The sequence below is a fragment of the Nicotiana sylvestris genome, chromosome 5 (genome assembly GCF_000393655.2).
Source record: "Nicotiana sylvestris chromosome 5, ASM39365v2, whole genome shotgun sequence".
Classification (NCBI taxonomy): Eukaryota; Viridiplantae; Streptophyta; class Magnoliopsida; order Solanales; family Solanaceae; genus Nicotiana; species Nicotiana sylvestris.
The window spans coordinates 91,999,577-92,017,242 of NC_091061.1; the positions used below are offsets into that span (position 1 = coordinate 91,999,577).

Here is a 17,666-nt window from a genome sequence, read left to right on the forward strand (position 1 = left end):
GAGTTAACCGTTAAAGTAAAATGCAGTATTTTAATTAAAAATATAACTTTTTTTTAAAATTGTATAATCGTATTTTGTACCAAAAAAGCATCATTTCAATTTCGGACTTTGAAAACAATTGAGCACCGGAACCTGAGCCGTCTATCAAGAAAAGTAGAGAGGAAAAATAAAGTCAAAGTAAGGACAAAATGATGGAATAAGAGTTAGTAAAGACTAGGACAAGGAGTCGTATATTTAAACGACTCTCGATAAAATAACACTACTATAATAAGCAAAGACATTTCTAAATTACCTAAATTATGCTGTTTCTGTCAAACTTCTATTTCCCGCAAAAAGCTGATCCATTGACATGAAGCTGAAGATCTCAGACTAAAGTTCGCCGACAAGATTTCTGCTTTCATCTTTGTCTGATATCTTTGCAGGTTCATTCTTCTTCCGATTTTTATGTCAATGTCGATGTTTTTACATATAGAGATGCTAATTCAGCGGTTTTATTCACTAAATTCTTCATTTAGATCATTGTGTTACTTTATTTCTTCGATTTCTTTATTTTTTTTTAACTTTTCATTAGCACTTTTTTGGTGCACAGAAGATTTTAGCTTTTTTTGTTAGCTCGTGCTAGTTCTAGGGTTTTGTGTTGGACAGATGCTAATTGTATTGTTGACTTGTCTGATTTCTCTGAATAGAAGAATTGGTTCCTCCATTGGTATCTGCTCAGTGAAATTGTTAAATTGCCAGAGTTATTAGTTGGACCATTTAACAACCCCAGGAAAACTTAGCTTTAACCCGATACTACTTGGGGTAGGCATATGAATTCTCAATATTGATTCTGCTCCTTATGAACCTGTTTCTTAGAATGCTTACTAATAACTCTTTCGGGTTCCGTCAGTAGGGGACTTTCACAAATCGGATCTTTCAATACCACCCCAAATGAAAAAACAAATAAGAAAGAGTTGGCAAGATAGTGGAGAAGGGTAGAGGGGCGGGCCCATTATCCCCGAGTTTTGAAGGCCGCAGTTCGTGCTAGGGGTTTGCCCCAGACCAATTTCTCGCTCATCAAAAAAAGAAAAGAAAAGAAAGAGTAGGGAAGATACTTGTGAGGGTGAACTATAAGCTTTAAAAATTCTGATACTTAGTGTGTTGTCAGCCTGTCACTTTCATTTATTGATACGTGATGATATTTCTGCCCCTTTTTGTGTTGTTTTATTGTGGAAATAATCTTGAATTTCTTTGCTTTTAATGCAGATTTCTTGCTTTAGGTTTCACTATCCATCAGAATTGAGGGACTGTTTGCAGTATATTAAGTTGCAGCAATCAATTTTGAGGGCAAATGGTCATGCTTACTGGTTCTAATGAAATGCTGGGATTCTTTCTGTCTTGAAAAAAATAAATTTATTTGCCATGGGCGTAAGCTACTTGTCAATTTCAGCATTCTGCACTGCTCTGAGCTATGTTGGACTCCAGTGTTGGATGGGAATTTCAGTTCAGAAACTAAAAGCAGATGGGCTCATTGGGGAGAGTATTATCAACTTTGGGAATGAAAGCCGTGCATTAGAGACTCTTTTAGGTTCACAGACCACAATTGCTTTGGGAGCCAATTTTGCAGTTAACATATTTATCCTACTGGTTTTGTGTCTTAAGGTAATTGTTCTTTGCACATTGAGCTTAATGGTGATGACAGATATTGTTACCATGGGCTGGGAAATATCAAACAGAGCATTCAGTTCTTGCTTTTAAAAAGCTCGGAGTAAATCAGGAAATAGTACTCATTCTATTATAATGTGCTCGGCCTTCTATTCAGTATACCTGTGGATAATTTTTAGTTGTTTTCCCTTTGACAAATGCACACAATTTATTATATGTACATGAGGGACATGGTTATGGAATCAGATTGAAGGAAAGAAGACCATATTAGTGTTTGTTCTAGCTTATAATTTAGTTTAAGCTAACACCTTTTGAAAAGGGGGAATCACACTTGAGGATGTTTTAATGTTAATGTAATTACAGCCAAGTAGACTTCATTCATCCTTGGATAAGTGACACGGTTACATGTAAGGACTACCAGGTTATACCAGATAAGCCCTAACCATCTAGGACAAACTGGCAGGATGTGAAGTGAAAGAGTGGAGCATGGTAGTCGATACTAAAGGGGTCAAACCAAGTAGTATTCACGGACAAGCTTTAGAAGGAGGGAGCTTGTGGAAGTAAATGAAAAGTTGCATTAAGGAAGTAAAAAATGAAGTTCGTGTCTAAAAGACTAAGACCTCAACCACAAGAATCATGGTGGTGGAGTAAGGAGGTGCAAAGAGCTAAATCAAAAAGAGAGTGGTGTAAGAAGTTACCAACAATCATCATAAAAAAGAAAAGAAAAGAAGAAGTTACCAACAACAGTAGACGGAGAAGCCTTTGAAAGCTATAAGAGAACGAAAAAAGAATCTTAACCTCAAGATTCATTAATAATCACGTTCTTTTTCTTTTCCTGTTCAAGAGAAAGAATGTGATTATGAAGCTTGAGGTAAAGCCTTAGATAGATCACTTCTACCAAAAGTAATGGACGTGGAAAGGAAATAAAGTAATATATAAACTAGCACCACTGAGAGAGTGGAGGGATAGATTCAACTGTAGATGACTCCTAAATAATTCTGAGAGGAAATAGTGTGATCAAATAGGAGAGATGAAAATCCTACTTTGATCAATTTCTCAGCACAAATCACGAGGACAAATTTTCAGATTTTCGTGCATATGTGATAGAGAGAAACCTTAGTATAGACTCAACTATAGATGATTCCTAAATAATTCTGGGAGGAAATAGTGTGATCAAATAGGAGAGACGAAAATCCTACTTCGATCAATTTCTCAGCACAAATCACAAGGACAAATTCAGATTTTCGTGCATATGTGAAGAGAGAAACCTTAATTACACTCTTAGAAGTAGGTCTACTGAAGTAAAGGAGGCCAAAGTAGCTGAGTTAGAACGCGTTTATTAATGATTAAGTACCAAGAAGGTACTACAACAGTATAGAAGCAAAGGACAACCTTTCAGCTTTACTGAATTGCTATCAAATCTCTTAATTTCTTCTTTATTGGACATTTATGCATGTAATGGCTTTGTTTCTGAATATTGGTGTGAACATTCGAAATAGGACCTTCTAGTGGAAGTTCATGGGAAAAATAGGTATCTCTTTGTGCACCTGAATCCTTTTCAAATTTTTATATAACTTTTACAACACAAGTGTTTTCACGACTTTTAAGGTATTAGCTATAAATTTAATTGGGTCGTCTTTCTCAGATAGATTTGGTCATCGACAATCTTTGTGCTTTCTGCAGACAATATTCTTTGGAGATTTGCACTCACCAGAAATACGAAAGCTGGTTGAGCGCCTCATCAATTATGTTATTTCCAAGGTAAATATCTTAGTTATATGAATAGTAGGCAGTGTGTAGAACCTTGATGAACTTTCACTTTCTTTTCTTTCCCTGTTGAAGGACTATCATTATGGGTCAAAACTCTACACTATGTGACAGATAAGGAGAGTTATGCAACATATAGTGTTGCCATTGTCTCATTTGATTTTACTTTTTAAGAACTTTCTATGGCCCCTTTAAATGGCAAGCAAAATATTATGTCATAGCATTGATTTGTATGATTAAGTAAGCTGATGTGTATAGTTACTTGTTCTCCCTTCTTTCTTGGAGCAATGCTGAGCCAAGTGAGTATGAGCACCTGATGCAAAGAAATTAAAAAGAACTAGGAAGGGCGAGGGATGAAGGGCTCTCTTTTAAAACTAGCTCTATTCCAATTTCTTGATAACTTGTTGAAAGAAGTGAGCTTTAGCTTTGTTAAGATTATTAGCTCCTCTCAGTCCTTGCTATGGAAGATCTCAATAGTTGATCTACTGGGTTCTTATCAATGAATTGAACTGAAGATGGTGATAGAAGTGAGCTTCTGCCTGGTTTAGGTTATTAGCACTTAGCACCTCTCAGTCTTTGCTATGCAAGACCCCAGTAGTTGATCCCGGGTTCTTCTTGTCAATTAATTGAACTAAAGATAGTGCACTGTAAAAATTGTTATAGCTTCAAGATATATATGCCGGAGGAAAGAAGGGAGAACCGGCATGCAATTATTTTGTTGGACTTGGACTTGCAATCTATAACGAATTTTTTTTAATATCATGCAGTCTTCTAAGTTCAGGAGTTGAAGATCTCAATTTCTTCTGATGATTTTAGCTTTCTCTGATTTCTTTTTATTTTATATTGGAAACTTTTGATGTGTTAGGATAATTATTCAATCCATGTCGGGTTCCAATTTGAGATGTCTGTTTTTAATCATTCTTCAAATAAGCCCGGAATGTTCACAAAGGTTACAGGGTAACCATCAATATCACTGTTGTCAGATTACTACATGTTGAAGTCCAACAACATGATATCGAAGGAAGAAATTTCCCAAGTTCAAGAATATGATGTGTCTCTCTTATTAAGAAAGCTTAAGTTTGAAGATATATTCTGTTTTTTTTTTTTTTTTTTTTTTTTTGATAAATGAAGTTCGTGCTTTTTTAAGCTTTTAATTCAACATATAGTCTTTGAATTGTTTTAAACTGTTGGCTTGAATGTGTATGTCTTGTCATGGCGATTTTTCACTGATGAGCAACTGCAGGAGTTCTGAATCACTTCTTTGCAATGATCTAGAGCAAACTCAGTGCTTGAGACTTACAGATCCATGTTTACATTTGCTAGTTTAATAGTCGTTACTACATTCATGTTGTCCTCTACGTGTAAACTTTATACTAATGAAGTCAGTGAAGTAATTATCACATTCATGTTTTTCTCTAATAGTTATATTGGAAGTATTTTAGTATTTCTGTCCACTGATAACTATTTCCAGGGAACTTTTCTTCCATTGGTAGTTCCACCAACGCTGTATCAAGCAGGCCTATGGTCAACGTGGCTTGTTGTTCTTTGCTTTCTAAAGGTATCTACTGCTGTGTTCTCTAAGCTTGTGAATGTTGGGGTTTTGAGCGTCTAGTCTTGGACAAAATCTAAATATATGTTTGCCCAGATGTTTCAAGCTTTAGCTAGGGATCGACTTGAACGACTGAATGCCTCTCCTTCAGCTACTCCCTGGACATACTTCCGTGTGTATTCTGCCTTATTGCTGGTTTTCTCAGCCAACTTACTCTGGTAATTCCTAGACCTAAATCTGTTTATTGTGCATTATATAATGGCATAGGTCACTTTTTTTCTTTTAAGACCATATTTAGTTTTTAGGATATAGAAGGTATTGTATGTGTATTGTCGTTGCCACTGATGGGTGTCGATACGTTATGATTCTGGTGTAGCTATAGTATCCATCCAGGATTCGTTTAGACAAAACATGGTCTTTGACTAGATAAACAACAACAACAACCCTGTAGAATCCCACAAGTGGGGGCTGGGAGGGTAGTGTGTACGCATACCTTACCCCTACTCCGAAGGAATAGAGAGACTGTTTCCGATAGACCCTCGGCTCACGAAGACGAAAAGAGACAATAGATCAATAACAACAACAGAAGCCAGAAAGATAATACCAGCAACGTAGGAAACAGAAAGTAGAAAGACAAACAATAACTGATTTGGAAGACAAACTTGCCCACAAAAGTTATCTGCTACTCATGGACAACTCTAAGTGGAACTTGTCTCACACAAGATACCTCATTAGAAGGAGTTTCCAACTAGCTAATAGATGCTACATGTGCCAACAAAACTCAGAGTCTATTAACCATCAAGATACCTCATTAGAAGGAGTTTCCAACTAGCTAATAAATGCTACATGTGCCAACAAAACTCAGAGTCTATTAACCATCTTCTTCTTCACTACCTAGTAGCCACTTCCATGTGGTCTATGTTTTTTTTCCATTATGGGAATAAGCTGGACCCTACCTCAGGGCATTAAGGAAGCAGTTGAAGGGTGGAGCACGTGGAAAGTTGAAAGAGCCATCAGGAAAATCTGGAAGATGATCCCTCCTTGCGTCTTTTGGGTTCTTTGGACAAAGAGTAATCACAGATGTTTTGATGGAGCTTCAACTCCTCATTTTTTGAAAGCTAAAGGTCTAGTGTACCGTTTTAGTTGGAGCAACCTAACCCTATAAATAATGTTGCGTCCTATCTAGATTTTATCAGTTCACTTACTTTGACTTAGGCAATACTTTTGTTCTTTTGTTTCTTTTGTTAGCTCTTTGTCTGGAATTGAAACACATTGTGATGGAGCTAACAATGGCCTATTTTGTGTTTCTGCATCTTCTGGATGCCATAAATGAATCATCTTACTTCATCAAAAAAAAAGACAAGCAATAACAATAAACAGTAACAATGGCACAGTACTACGAACACGAGGAAATAGTATGGACACAACATGAATCACTAGCAGTCTAAGACAAAACACTATCAGGCTAGCACCACATCCAGTACGAAGTAGAAAAATGCTCAACTACCTCCTAACCTTCGACCCTAATGCTCAACCTCCACATCTTCCTATCAAGGGCTAAGTCCTCGGAAATCTGAAGCCGCGCCATGTCCTGCTTGATCACTCTCCCCAATACTTCTTAGGCCATCCTTTGCCTCTCCTCATACCCGACAAAGCCAGCCGCTCACACCTCCTTACCGGATCCCCAATACTTCTTAGGCCGTCCTCTGCCTCTCCTCATACCCGACAAAGCCAGCCGCTTGGCATCCAGGCTCCTCTTTCGCATGTGCCCGAGCCTTCTAAACCGCGTTTCCCGCATCTTGTCCTCCATGGGAGCCATGCCCACCTTCACCCGAATATCTTAATTCCTAATCTTATCCAGCTTAGTGCCTGCACATCCATCTCAACATCCTCATTTCTGCTACTTTCATCTACTGGATATGATAATTCGTGACTGGCCAACACTCAGCCCCATACAACATGGCCGGTCTTTGACTAGAGAAAACAGAAGAATATTCTTACCAGATTCATTCGCGCAGCTCCTCCTACAACCTCAACCACCAGTATTGCCTCTATTAGGTCAAGGTCTGACCTTCAGTAGAGTCATTTCGTGATTGAAAGAACCTTTTTGGAAAGTGACCCATTCTGGAGTTGATTGATACCATATATTCAGCAGAGAGACTGCTACAAAGTGGAGAGTGAAAGGGAGAAGCAGCTTTAAGATGGCATAGGGACTGCTGCTAATCCGAGAATGAGAATGAAAAGGAGAACCAGCGAGTGATGAGGAAGATGGACAAGGGAAAGATGGGAAGGTAGGAACTGTTGGAAGGCTTATAGAAGAATGAATAGAAAAGGAAAAAAAAGGGTGACATGGCCTCCATGGAGATTGCAGATAGGTGAGAGCTTTCCCATTGTAGAAACCATTGTTGCCTTCTCCTTCTCTCCCTAGTCTTGCTTTTGTTTGGTTGGGAAGACTCTAGAATCTTAAAGAAAAAAAAGGAAAAAGGAAATACATATGAAAATGTTATCATTCTCAAAAAAAATAAAAAAAAAGGCGAAAAAGGAAAAAGAAGGAAAGGAGAAAGAGGCCTTAGTCCAGTGGGCTATCCTTTCTCTGAGTAGCACCGTATTAGAGCGAATGCAACTTTTAGAATGAGTTCCTTACCCGATAACAGTGTTATCAAAGGCGAAAAGCGCAAAAAAGCTCTAAGGTCCGAGGGGGCTTTAAGTGCAAAGCGCAAATAAAGCGCAGGTTTTAATGAGAAAAGGCGCAACCGGAGAAAAAGTAAAAATATGTATATGTAGTCCAAGACTAATAATTATACGTATGAATAACAAATATATGAACAAAGAAATTACAAAATAATTACGATAAAGTGAAATATCAATTGTTTAATGTCGCCTTTTCAGGATTACACTCATTGGTAAGGAAAAATATGCCTTAGAGCTTTGATGCGCCACTAAAGCGCCCACAAAGCGAGGCGAAGCGCTCAACATGTTTTAAGCCTCGCTTCAGGGCTTAAGCACGCCTTTGACAACACTGCCTGATAATGCATTTCCATGTATATAGATGATACAACTTGGAAAATCTGTTTTATTATGCTAACACACAAGGGATAGCGTTAGCTCCAGGATTGAGGACACCCGAAGAAGAGTGCCAGAAGAGGGAAAACCACATTGGGGAGCTTGTCGGATTCAATGTGCTAACACAATTGCCATACCAAAGGCTCGCATAAGGCACGTTTAAGGCCTGAACTTAGGTGCAGAACAGGCTGAGTGCTTCCCCTCACTTAACTGGCGCTTCGGTGCAGGCACCAAGGTGCTAAGGCATTAAGCTATCACCAACAGAGAGTAGCCTTGAAGAAGTGACACTAAACAATAAATGTTTCTCTTATTTGTAAAAGTTTTAATTCGTTTTTTTTTAATTTCTCTTATTTGACTTAGAGCCCTAATGGAGCTCAGCAATTTTTGCCACTTTTTGCCTTTGATAACACTGCACAATGGGAAAGATTTAGTTGTATGATTGTAGAAGAGAACTCATCTTTATGTTTTACCTTCTTGCTTAGATCATTGCTTTGGTAACATGAATAATGTTGTGCAAGTAAAAATGGAAACAGTAAAGGCAGGTCAGCATCTAGACTTAAGCCTCTTAATGGGGTACCTATTATGACACCAAGTCCTCAATAAGGCTGGACTTCCCTACACTTTGGCTCCTGAAAATCCATTTCCCTCAGCTCTCTGCTTCCCTTTTCGAAACCTTCATTCCTTGGCGGAGGCCTGGAATTAGTGATTTGCATCTTTGTGCATTTCTCCGAAACCCTTTCTATTCTTTTTAGAGCTTGGAGTATGTATTCTAAAAATTTAGGTGTGTCTGAAAGAATGATCGAACAATAAGAGACCGTGGTCCATAAGGGTCCCTTTTAGAAATCATGAGAGGTATTTCTTAAACAATGTTGATGTTTGAGTGTTGGACTCTCTATACTGGAACCAGATCTTCAGTTTCTTTCCTTGGGTGACATATAAAGTGCTTTAAGTACACCATCTGGTATTTTTTTACGACTTATCTAACTACACTTTTCTTTGTTCTCTTCCAGGATGAGGGTGTGCCTGGTTGTATATAGAACAATAAGTTCATCCGTGTTTTTGTTATTGTTCTTTGAGCCTCTTAGCATTGCATTTGAGACGCTTCAGGTACTGTACATAAGAAGGTTATAGCTTCTACTTCTCTTAGATATACGCAATGCACTTTTGATTTTTTTTTTGTGACCTTCTCAAAAGCATGTTAACAATTGCATTTTGTATGCAAATCCTTCTCTGTAGGCTATTCTTGTTCATGGATTCCAGTTGCTCGACATATATATCCATGACTCGGCAAATGATATTTCAAATAGCCGAATATCCAAGCTCTTTGACATATCTGCTGCAGGTAATTTATGTGCTGGTAACTTTTGCTGTAGGTGGTCTTGTTGATTGATTAATGAGCTTCTGTGATTTATTTTAGATGCACCGTGCCGTACTGTAGTGGATTTTTATTCAATGTTCTGCATTTGAGATTTTTGTTTGATTTATCGACCCTCTTTTGAAATGTTTTCTCCACTCTCTCTCACACACACACACACACACACACACACACACACATATATATATATATATATATATATATATATATATATATATATATATATATATATATATTGTGATCCTTTTCTGAATGAGTTTGATCCTCTTTGTTTTCCCTGCCTTATTCTTTATCAGTACTAATGAAATATTCCACTTATATGATTTTACAAAGTTCATTTACTTAAAAAGTTGTCTTTCACTTGGAAGTTTTTCTAATCAAATGCACCCTACTCATAGCTAATGAAGGGTTTATGTGCATTAGTGCTGAGCTAGTCTGAATGTATATACAGTTGGAGGATGCAGAGAGAGTTTATTTTCTGCCTCTGTTCTGACTTCTGTATGTTGTTTCAAGTGAAGTCTGTGCTCTGAAACACTTTTTATCCGTCTTCCCCGTACCCTGTTCATGCAGGACTGATGTATCTAGGATATTAACTCGAGTAAAAGATATAATGATTCTTTTTACGTCTTCACCCATCTCCAGTCTCCTATCTCATTCCTGTAAACCTCCTACAGGCTCATTTGGGGAATGGAAAGGCATTCTTATTCGGAATATGGGTTTTCTCCTAGACATGATGACTCTGTTGATGGCTCTCGCTCATTATGTGCACATATGGTGGCTCCATGGCATGGCGTTTCACCTAGTGGATGCAGTTCTTTTCCTAAATATCCGTGTAAATATCTATCTATATAAATTAATGTAATCTCATAATTTTTCAAATACCTCTGTTGCCCTCTTCTATCTAAATCTATCGGAAACAGCCTCTCTGTCCTTCTAGGATAGGCGTAAGGCTACGTACATCTCACCCTCCCTAGACCCCACTTGTGGGAAATTACTGGGCTCGTTGTTGTTGTTGTTGCCCTCTTCTATCTAATGTTTAGTTTGTCCATGCAGTGTTACTAAACTTAGTTCATTTTGAGCAGGCTTTATTGAGTGCTATTGTAAAACGTGTCAAAGGGTTCATTAAACTGAGAATAGCATTGGGCACACTTCATGGTGCACTTCCTGATGCAACTTTGGAAGAGCTACAGACTTATGATGATGAATGCGCTATTTGTAGGGTATCTCCCTCCCCCTCTTTATAGCTTCCTTGTTTTTATTCTATTTCGTTTTGTTTCATTTTATTCTTTTTGCTCTGAATGTATAAGCCTTTAATATGTTGGATAACAACAGGAACCAATGGCAAAGGCGAAAAAGCTATCTTGTAATCATCTTTTCCATCTTTCATGCTTGAGATCTTGGTATGGCCTGTATTTATTGCTTGAAATGTTTACCAGGTAGTGCAAATTGCAATGTTATCAGGAAACTTCATATACTTGCATGGTAAATAATTACAGGTTAGATCAAGGCTTAACTGAAAATTATTCATGTCCCACTTGCCGGAAGCCGTTGTTTATAGGCAGAAGCGAGAATGAGGTAAATCCTCATACTGCAGATGTTCGGGGTGACGAGCTGCTTGCTCGTGAGATGAGTATGGGGCTTGATCGGTTGAATCTTCCTGGTCATGCACTTCCAAATGAAGTTTCCCGCAATCAAACGCACAACCCTCTTGAAAGCAGTGATTGGAGGTCTGTTTTCTTGTGTTATTGTTGGTAACTGCTTCTTACCCCATATTTCACTATAGGTGTTGGAGAAGAAATGAATTCATATAAAATATGTAAATGTGATAATATATATGTATGAAGGAGCCTTCACAAATGTGAGAAGTAGGGTGGTCTTATAAAGGACTTTCCTATAGCTATGTGATTAGTTCAAGGATTCGCTTTGAGCCCTTAATTGTTTGCCTTAGTTATGGATGAGCTAGCTAATAATATGCAAGCTGAGGTCCCATAGTGCATGCTATTTTGCTGATGAATTCACCGATTTTTTTTTATAAGGTATTATTTTATAAATGGGTGAGCAGCAACAAGGTTGTGCTGGAGCATTGAGCCAATAACTAGCTTCTTTTCGTTATAACAGAGTATGTAAGGAGTTGAAAAAGTCAAACATGGCCTCAACATCTTGAGAGACATTACATTTGCCATATGGTCCCAAAAAAATAACAAACGAATACATTTGAAATTGAAACAAAGTATATTTTGTTGTTTGTCTTCATAAATTATGGAATTCGTCCTTGCCAGGTGGTCCACCAAATAGGTGCTAGGATGGCTTACCATAATCTTGTGAGGATACTTCTCAGTCCCTGACATTCCACTCTATAGAAGTTCCAAAACAGTTCTAGGTATAGCCCGTTTGAGTCCGAGAAGAGAGCGAGAAGCATGTCCCATAGCTGGACAGTGACGCAAAATAAGTGATTTTCATCCTCCTGATGCACTTCACAGAAAGGACATGCTGCATATGACTAGTCCCCTTCTGGAAGTTGCACTGCGTGAGGAAAGCATTTTTTCCGACCAACCAAATGAAGCATTGGATTTCCAAGGATAAGATGTGCGTGTGTTATGGGTGTCCTGAGAAATGGAGTACCATGACTTGACAGAAAAAAACTCTTCTTCTATACCCTTCCAGCATAGATAGTCTTGTTTGTTAGGACAGATGGAATTCCTTGTAGCAATAAGCAGACTCTATCCTATTCTCAATTGTTGCAATCCCTTCGAAAATCAAAATTCCACCCTTGGTTGGGTCAATAATCAGCAACAGGAGCTACCTAATTGGAAGCCAAAGCAAAGAGGTCCGACTTCCGGGAATTGTTGTTCGAGAGGGGTATGACCCATCCAAGTATCATGCCAAAAGCTTATCTTCCTTCCTTCTCTCAACTGATAATAGGTGTTGCCTAGAAAGTCCTCCTAATGTGACCTGACATACAGAGAAGCCTTAAATTTTTTTTTTTTTGGGATAAGGTATATTAATAAAAAGTGTACCAAGAAGGTACATGAGTACAAAACAGAGCAGACAGCACCGACAAAGAGCACTCTATTACATCTTTCCCAACAAATCCAAAAACTACTGATCCATACCAAACTATCTAATAAATACCTATTACACAAAAAAAAACAGATTATGCAGACATAAATTTTTGAGACTAGAAATATTGTTCTTTTTATTCTCAAAACAAACACTATTTCATTCTGCCAAAATGGTCCAGCTATCAATTAGACTCCTAATATCTGAAGGCATAGCCCAAATGACACCACAAAAGATTCAGAAATAGCTCCCAGCATTGCTTAGAAACTTTTGCAGTGAACAAAGAGAGGATTTACTGAGTCCAAACTTTCTTCACACAGATAACACTGTTGCTTAAGGTAAAGCCTCTTCTCTGTAGATTATCTTGAGTTAAACAAGCTTCTCCGATGGCAACCCATCCAAAACAAGACACTTTGAGAGGTGCTTTGGTTCTCCATAGCATTTTCCATGGCCAATTCATCACATAATACTTAGCTGGGGGCTTTGTTATCCACTGATCGAACATTCCTTACTTGGTTTCAATGACTTTTCTTCATAGTGCTTGATCCTCCTTTGTGAATCTCCATAATCATTTACGAGAAGGCTGTCATTTTGAACTTGTAAGTTCTTACGCTGAGACCATTGGCTTTCTGTTCAGTCACAACAACTTTCCAATTATCAAGGTTGAAGAAGTATTTGTTCTTTATTCCCTTGCCAAAGGAAATCCCTGCGGATTTTGTCTAGCCTCTTGGCTACAGAATAAGGCAAGGGAAATAATGCCATGGTATAAGCCGGTAAGACATCCAAAATGCTGTTTACAAGTACCAGTCTGCCACCAGAATGCTGTGGACAGCTTCCTCTCGCATTTCTCCAGAATGCTGTTCTAGATGGCAGACTTGGCAGTTCACTTGTGTAATGGGAGACCCAAGTGGAAGGCAATCATCCTATGTTAAAGCCAAGAATTTCAGCCAACTGTGGGAGATTGTGGACTTCATTAACCGGCCACTGTGGGAGATTGTGAAGTAGTTACATTCAACAGATGGTTACTAAAAAAAGAAGCAATATGGATGTAAAATAGAGAGGTTAACTGAGATGGTTTGACCATGTACTACCTAGTCGTCCAAATGTTACAGTTCATAGGTGCATCACCATGATAATTGAAAGTTTTAAAGAGGGACAGGATAAACCTAAAAGTACATGGAAGGAAGTTGTTTGAAGAGATCTACGAATTTTCAGAATCCATGAGGACTTCGTGAAAAACATAACAAAATGGAAAGCAAAAGATCCATAGAATTGATACTAACTAGTTGACATTATGGCTTAGTTGTATTGCTACATTTGCAGCAGGTCCGGTCCTAGATCTTTTTATTTTGATAATATATTTTTATGTTGTCTTAGGATTAAGCGAGATTTAGAGACCTCTAGTTTGAGAACTCCTAATTTATTGAGTATTGGAATGAAAAGAGTGAAGATAGCAGAGTTTAGGGAGTCCTTATAGCCGACTCAACTACTTTGTGATTGACACAGTTATTTTAAAGGTGATATGATGGCCACTTGTTTGTGCAAAAAGTGGAACATCTGTTGTTTATAACACAGTTTATCAGTGCTTGATAGATATTGTTTGTATTATTGCAGTTCTGGTGCATATTAATGATCTGAAACTTTGCATTGGAGGTCCTTGACAAATGCTGATCTGTATCATAGATTGAATTCTCTTACTAATGGGCCATTTTCTTTCTCATTCTTTTGATGCTCTGTTGCTTGTCAATTGTCATCTTTTGCAGTATCTTCTCATCACCTAAAAACAGAGAGGTCAATAATTTTGCTCTCCTTTCTGTTTACAGGGGTTCGGGAATTGATTCAGGTTGGTTGGGCTTAGATGATGCTGGACCATCTACAAGCATCAGATCAGGGGGACTGGGTCGAGTTCAGACAGTGATGAGGCATCTCGCAGCTGTTGGAGAAACATACGCACAAACTGCTCTAGAAGATGCTGCCTGGAACCTTTGGTCTATGCGTGCCTCCCAAGCTGGTACTTCCAGTTCAGCAATCCCTCCCACAGGTAATGTGAGGCACGTCGGAGGTGCTGGAGGGTTGCACTTGAGGACACCCTCACGTGCCACAAACAACAATGTATCCAACATATATACAATGGTTGAAACTGTTAGAGAAGTGCTGCCACACATACCTGATGAAATTATTCTTGAGGTATGGTCGCATTTTTTTAGAGGTTCTCCCATGAAATACGAATGTGATTTATTGTTTTCTCTACAACCCTTTTACTGTTCTGTTAAGTCCAAAGATCAGTAGAAAGGGAATTGGCACCTGGAGGAGTGTGCATCTACTTGTTGAGTCGGTATTAATTATAAAAAGTGAGAGATATGAAAAAGCGAAAAGAATGGCTGGTGTTCTTGCAGATAAATGGTAGGGCAGGGGAAATGAGAAATTCATAGTTCTGTGATCTTTGTCCTTGTCATTCCCCTTGACATGGTATTTCAGCCTCTGTCCCAATTTATATGATACTTTTTCCTTTTTAGTCTATCCCAAAAAGATTGATTCCTTTCTATTTTTAAAAACAATTTAACTTTAAACTTCCCATTTTGCCCTTAATGAGCTGATGTATATCCACAGAAATTTCTATGGCGTGTTTTAGACCACAAGTTTCAAAAGTCTTTCTTTCTTTCTTAAATTTCGCGTCCAGCCAAACCACCTCACGTAAATTGGGTGAGCGAGTATTATTTAAAGTCCCTTTAGATTAAAAGAGGGTGGTGAAAGTTATGTTATATAGTGCTAAATAGCGGTAAGTTCATATTTTTAATGCCCATTATTTGGGTGGCTGGTGCAGTATACACGCAAAATAGTGATTACAGTACCACATTAACCGACCATCTTGTTGACATTCCTTGGAGAAATTTGCTTTGTGCTATTTCCCTTCCCCTATTCCCCGTTCCTCACTCTCCAACCTAAAAGGAAAAAGAAAAACTATAATATCTCGTAAATTAAATATCCAAGTAACTCCTCCATCCTGGAGTATAAATTGAAAAAAAGAGTGTAATTTGTGTTACTGCAATATCCTGCTGCTTGGAAAATATTACAATACATATTTAACTAATAATTTCATGGACTATTAAGTGTATATTTGCTTCAACCATGAACAATTCATTATCTCTTTGACTTTACATTCCTGTGTTGGTGCTTCTTTCCAAATTGTAATTTAAAGTTGATAAATTTGATTGCAGGATTTACAACGAACTCACTCGGTGACTGTTACTGTGAATAATCTTCTGCACATGTGATTATACCTACCTTTCGATATGATACAGTTGTGGTATGTCTTTCACTGAGGCAGGTTAAAACTGAAGCTTTGGTTGAGTACAGGTCTGAGGTTTCCAAAGTGTCCTGGTGCCGAGCCTGATACTACATTGTTATCTTGATATATATTAGTTTCACTTTTCTGTAGATATAAATGACTTAGGGAACCTGCTTTTACAGTAAAATGATAAAATAATTCCATTTTGCGAAATAAAAAGAGCATATTTTTTGGCGCAGATTGTAGATATTGCCATTTTACTTTGTCAAACAGTGGTACTAGCGTCCAACTGGGATGGAATAATATCTGGTCAAGCGAAGAGTTTCTTTTGCTTCGTAGTTGGTTGTGTCATGTTAAATTCGTTCTGGGGATTTTCTTGGAAAAAAGATGTCCAAGGAAAGCGATTCGGATGCTGGTTGAAGTGATTTTGTTTCGTTGTTTCATATCATTTGTAGATTTATTAGTTTAAACTAGAAAAATGGCTTCACAAGAATGAGGGTTTCTTTTTGTTTGTCGAGAATTTAATATCAGCGAATTAAATTCATAGAAATTTTCAATTAAGTGGTAGACTTTGTTTTCCATAAAAAAGCTCAAAGAAAGCAATAAATCTGTATGTAAATATTTGTTAAAACAAAATCAGAAGTTTAATACTATATCAAAGGGATTCGTACTCATTGGGTTTATTTTCAATTGTTTGAGCTTTATTTATTTATAAAAATAAAAGGGATAAGTTAACAAAAGTGGGGCTTGAACTTTAAATTGGTAATAATTTCCATCAAAATATTAACATTGCTAGGATAAGGTTCCATTTTCGCACGTAAATGTTAAACGTATTTACAAAAAAAGGTACTACGATTGTTGGCAGGCAAATATGCAAATTTGCATTTTTTTTCCAAGATGGAAGGAACTGAAATTGGGTAGAATTCACAAATTGCCAGTTTTCAGCCTATGTGGTTGCAAAATTGCCATTGTCATGAAGTTTCACTTGTGACTTTTGAAACTGTACGTCGGTGCTTGTGACATTTGAGACTGCATGACAGTGGCTATTTTCCAAAGACAGCGCTGAAAAATGGCAAGTGAACGCTATTTCTACCTCAAATTGCATGCTGGCTCATGGTCATTTGTGTTTTGGACGGGAAATTTATAACTTAAGGTTTTCTTAATTTGCTTAGTTTTACAAACTTGAAGAACGTATATATCTGATCCAGATAAACGACGAGAAACATGTCCGGCCAAGAGTCTTTACTTTGATCAAAAGAAAAGTAAAACATAATTTATATGCAATAGGAAAAAAAAAGGTCCTTATGTTTTTTTTGTATTTTAGTGAGTGGAAAGAAGAGCATAATAGCAGTCACATGGGAATTCATTTCAGGAGAATCTTTAATGATGTTAACTTCATTCACACTCAAATTATAATTCCCAGGTGCTCATCATCTTCATGCCATGCGTATACCTATGTTTTTGACTTCACACACCACTTTTGACTTCGAAAATATATTTTTTTGTCCTAGGATACCATTCTGTTAACAAAATTACTTTTGTGCTCCTTTAATTTCTTTCTAAAGTTCCAAAGATTGAGGTCAATGAGTAGGGAAAACATACTAAATGAGTATATATGTTCCTTTGAAAAAAACCATATATTATCCAAATGAGTTGGTAAGTATATATATATTTTCACAGTATTTAGTCTAACCTTGAGGTAAAAAAAACTATCAAAAGTACTGTTACAGTCAGCTCTCTTAATTTCATTTTATTCTCTCTTGGTCACTTTCCGTTCTTCAGCAACTTTGCAGAGTTACTATAGTGAGAAGATATACTTCTGTAAGTAAGTACTCTTCCCTTTTATCTAATTTCAAGCTCTTTCATCTTCCTTCCTGGATTCTTCAGAGCATGTGTTTGCATGCACTAGAAGTAGCACG

General features: G+C 37.5%; 1 protein-coding gene across 1 annotated transcript; it reads left to right on the top strand.

Moving 5' to 3' along the window:
* The first annotated feature begins 264 nt into the window (after positions 1-264).
* On the top strand, positions 265-15,985 carry LOC104238923 (E3 ubiquitin protein ligase RIN2). The gene is made up of 13 exons (XM_009793440.2): positions 265-422; positions 1,246-1,641; positions 3,328-3,405; positions 4,883-4,969; positions 5,057-5,178; positions 9,034-9,130; positions 9,260-9,365; positions 10,073-10,230; positions 10,481-10,618; positions 10,731-10,798; positions 10,895-11,125; positions 14,282-14,645; positions 15,677-15,985. The coding sequence occupies exons 2-13, from the start codon at positions 1,402-1,404 to the stop codon at positions 15,731-15,733; spliced, it is 1,746 nt and encodes a 581-aa protein (XP_009791742.1). The 5' UTR covers positions 265-422; positions 1,246-1,401; the 3' UTR covers positions 15,734-15,985.
* The last annotated feature ends 1,681 nt before the right edge of the window (positions 15,986-17,666 follow it).

What these genes read in the sequence shown, in the direction of transcription:
- LOC104238923 (XM_009793440.2), top strand. Translation starts at nt 1,402, where the DNA reads ATGGGCGTAAGCTACTTGTCAATTTCAGCATTCTGCACTGCTCTGAGC. An exon ending in TTCTTTTCCTAAATATCCGT is followed by an intron (nt 10,231 to 10,480) that starts GTAAATATCTAT and finishes CATTTTGAGCAG; the next exon opens with GCTTTATTGAGTGCTATTGT. An exon ending in ATGAATGCGCTATTTGTAGG is followed by an intron (nt 10,619 to 10,730) that starts GTATCTCCCTCC and finishes GGATAACAACAG; the next exon opens with GAACCAATGGCAAAGGCGAA.